Source organism: Poecilia reticulata, linkage group LG1 (genome assembly GCF_000633615.1).
Source record: "Poecilia reticulata strain Guanapo linkage group LG1, Guppy_female_1.0+MT, whole genome shotgun sequence".
NCBI lineage: Eukaryota > Metazoa > Chordata > Actinopteri > Cyprinodontiformes > Poeciliidae > Poecilia > Poecilia reticulata.
The window spans coordinates 9,392,647-9,395,260 of NC_024331.1; the positions used below are offsets into that span (position 1 = coordinate 9,392,647).

General features: G+C 42.5%; 1 protein-coding gene across 4 annotated transcripts in view; it reads right to left on the reverse strand.

The window, feature by feature from the left end:
- LOC103462560 (TNF superfamily member 14) overlaps positions 1-1,415 on the reverse strand; it is a 3,257-nt gene extending 1,842 nt beyond the window's left edge. For all 4 annotated transcript variants that reach the window (XM_008405712.2, XM_008405557.2, XM_008405631.2 and 1 more), the window contains exons 1-2: positions 1,043-1,415; positions 470-722 (exon numbers count right to left, since the gene is read on the reverse strand). In XM_008405712.2, coding sequence (XP_008403934.1) covers positions 470-664 — 195 coding nt within the window. In that variant the 5' untranslated portion in view covers positions 665-722; positions 1,043-1,415. The remainder of the gene's footprint in view (positions 1-469; positions 723-1,042) is intronic.
- Between the last annotated feature and the right edge of the window lie 1,199 nt (positions 1,416-2,614).

The window sequence follows — 2,614 nt, forward strand, 5'->3', positions numbered from 1 at the left end:
TATATATATATAAAATCCTTACGTAAAAAGTAGTAAATATAATTACCACTTGAAATACAAAAAGAAACCCTAAAGACAAAATCAGATCTGACCCTGGTTAACCCCAAGTTCCACAAATTCACAACTAAATTTAGGTTTTAGTGAATCCAGAGAGCATGAAATAAAATAGTTAAGGTGTCATAACAAAACATATAGCATGGCATTAAGCCTGGGGTTAACGCCACACATCTGCAGTTTAGACAGAAAGAGAAAAAGGAAGTACAAATTCAGACTGAAATCTTGTGACGCCTTCGTCAGTTTTGACCAGAACTTCGCGAGTAAGAGATGACCCGAGCAGAATCTTCTTCTACGCTGCCATGTGACGTAGAAGAAAATATGCAAATCGCCACGCGGAGGAATTTCCAGTCTCACTGAGCCCTAGAGGGTCTCCCCTCATCCGAGCAGACACGCCAAGAGACACTCTCCTTACCTCGGTTCTTTGGTAAAGTATGTAGATTAAATATCCCTCAACAATGACTGCCAGCGCGAACAGAATCAGGAGAGGAGGGAGGAACTTCTGGACCGCTCTGGCCCAGGTTGACTTCTTCTTGGGCACGGACAGGTAGCAGGCCTGGCTGTCCACCACAAACACCTGCGGCGTGGGGGCCGAGCCGTCCTCTGACATCCTAACTGGGTCGGTCACAGTCCCCCTGTGTGCTCTAGCGTAGCTTGGAGAAGAGTTACTGAAAAAGAGAGAAAAATGGGTCTTAGCTCGGCAGGCAGAGCTCGGCAGGCAGAGCTTAGACAGAGAAACAAAATGTGGAAGATAAACGGCAAAAACAAGCCGGCAAAGGAGCATAAAAGTTACTTAAATAACGTCTGAAGGGTCTAAGTTTACAGAAGACCCATGTGGCGCAACCAGATCCTGGAAGCAAAGTGATTTCTTCACATCCTCACTACTACTTTGACAAAGACAGTCATCACCGGTCTATTGAATTATAAAAAACCACAAGGCGTATACATAATTGTACACAGTCCTCCAAGTTCTTTAAATGAACATTACCTCAGATGTAAGTGTCCGTCCACAGCTCAATCAACCATTCAGCTCCTTCTTCTTACTCAGACCTCTGAAGTTTGTTTGCAATCTTGACCAGCACAGGCATTCAGAGCCAAAAAAAAACAAAAACAAAAACCCGAAAATAATCAATAAATAATACTATAAATCTGTTCTACCACCAACTATTTTACGTTTCTGCCAGATCTGTCCATCTCTGAAGGGAGAGGTCCTGTCAAGTGTTCAAACTTTAATCCTTCCTCTGTAGTCGTATTTGCTTGCCTGCTGTCAAATGTCACTTATATTGCTTTTGAAGCAAGCTATTGTAAGGAGGAAATGAAGATAACATGGGGAAAAGACATGCAGAGAGCGAGAGAGCAAAAGAGAGAGAGAGAGTGTGATCAGTCTGTGTGTTTGCATCTGTAAGGGACACTCCCTGCTGTATATAGCTGTCAACTAAAACTGACACTTCCCTTTTGCTTTCTGCAGTGTTTTCCCTTCTTCTCCCTCCCGATCATGTGCACGGTTTTTCTGTGTTTCTTTTTTCTGACTTCGAAACTGCCTCGATTTTGTAAGTGTCCCTCTTGAGCCTGTGATCTTTCGATGCGTCGGGCCGTGCTTGTTGTTGTGTTGGGGCTTCGCATTAACACTTGCCCTGAGGTTGAAGCAGTCACATCCTTTCTATTTGACCGCTACGCATCTCTGCCACCACAGGCTACAGCACTATAACCCACATTGCAGCTCACCTCTGTCTCCTCACGCAGTCACCCTGAGCTGATATGTGTCTGTAAAAATGTCCTCAAGTTGTCCTGCGTGCTGCGAGGCTTTGCCAATTGAGCAGCCGCCACCTGCAGCAGATGTAGACGACGTGTTGCAAAAGACCAACATTCATGGTGCAACTTGTCCTCCGTCTTTGGATTTCTACACATAATTACCGTCATTGTCTTGTCGAGGAGTTGCTTCATTTACTTTTCTGCTCTCTTCCTTTTTTTCCCAATCACAGTTTTACATGTGATTCATGTTGATGTTGCAGAGTGGCCCAGTCAAAGTCCAGAACTAAATCCAACTGAAGATCTGTGAGACGACCTGATAACTTATTTTTACCTGTGCCTAAACATACAAATGCAAAGCAGACTTTTCACATATAAGTTTCGTTATTATTATTATTGTTGTTGTTATTAGCTGTATGCTAGTTTTTAATTATTTAAGCTGCATTCTCACTGTAAAGTCTTTCATATGATTCAGGCGCACAAATACTTTTTCAAGGCACTGCATTCACTTCAACGAGATTTAATCTCTCACTCTGCTAACTTCCTCTTCTTGTGCTCAATATGTGTGAACTGAAAAGATTCTTGAGCATTTTCACAATGTTGATGTAAAATGTATTTTTTTATGTTAACCATATCCTATATTTAAACTAACCTTTTCTCTAGACCTTTCAAATTTCCTTTTCTCTCTCTCTCTCTCTTTCTCTCTGTCACTGGAGGAAACAGTTTGACAAGACAAACTCCATACGGCGAAACCTCACAATTCACTCTGACTTACTTTCTGCCCACACACTGTAACCTCTCACACAAGTGA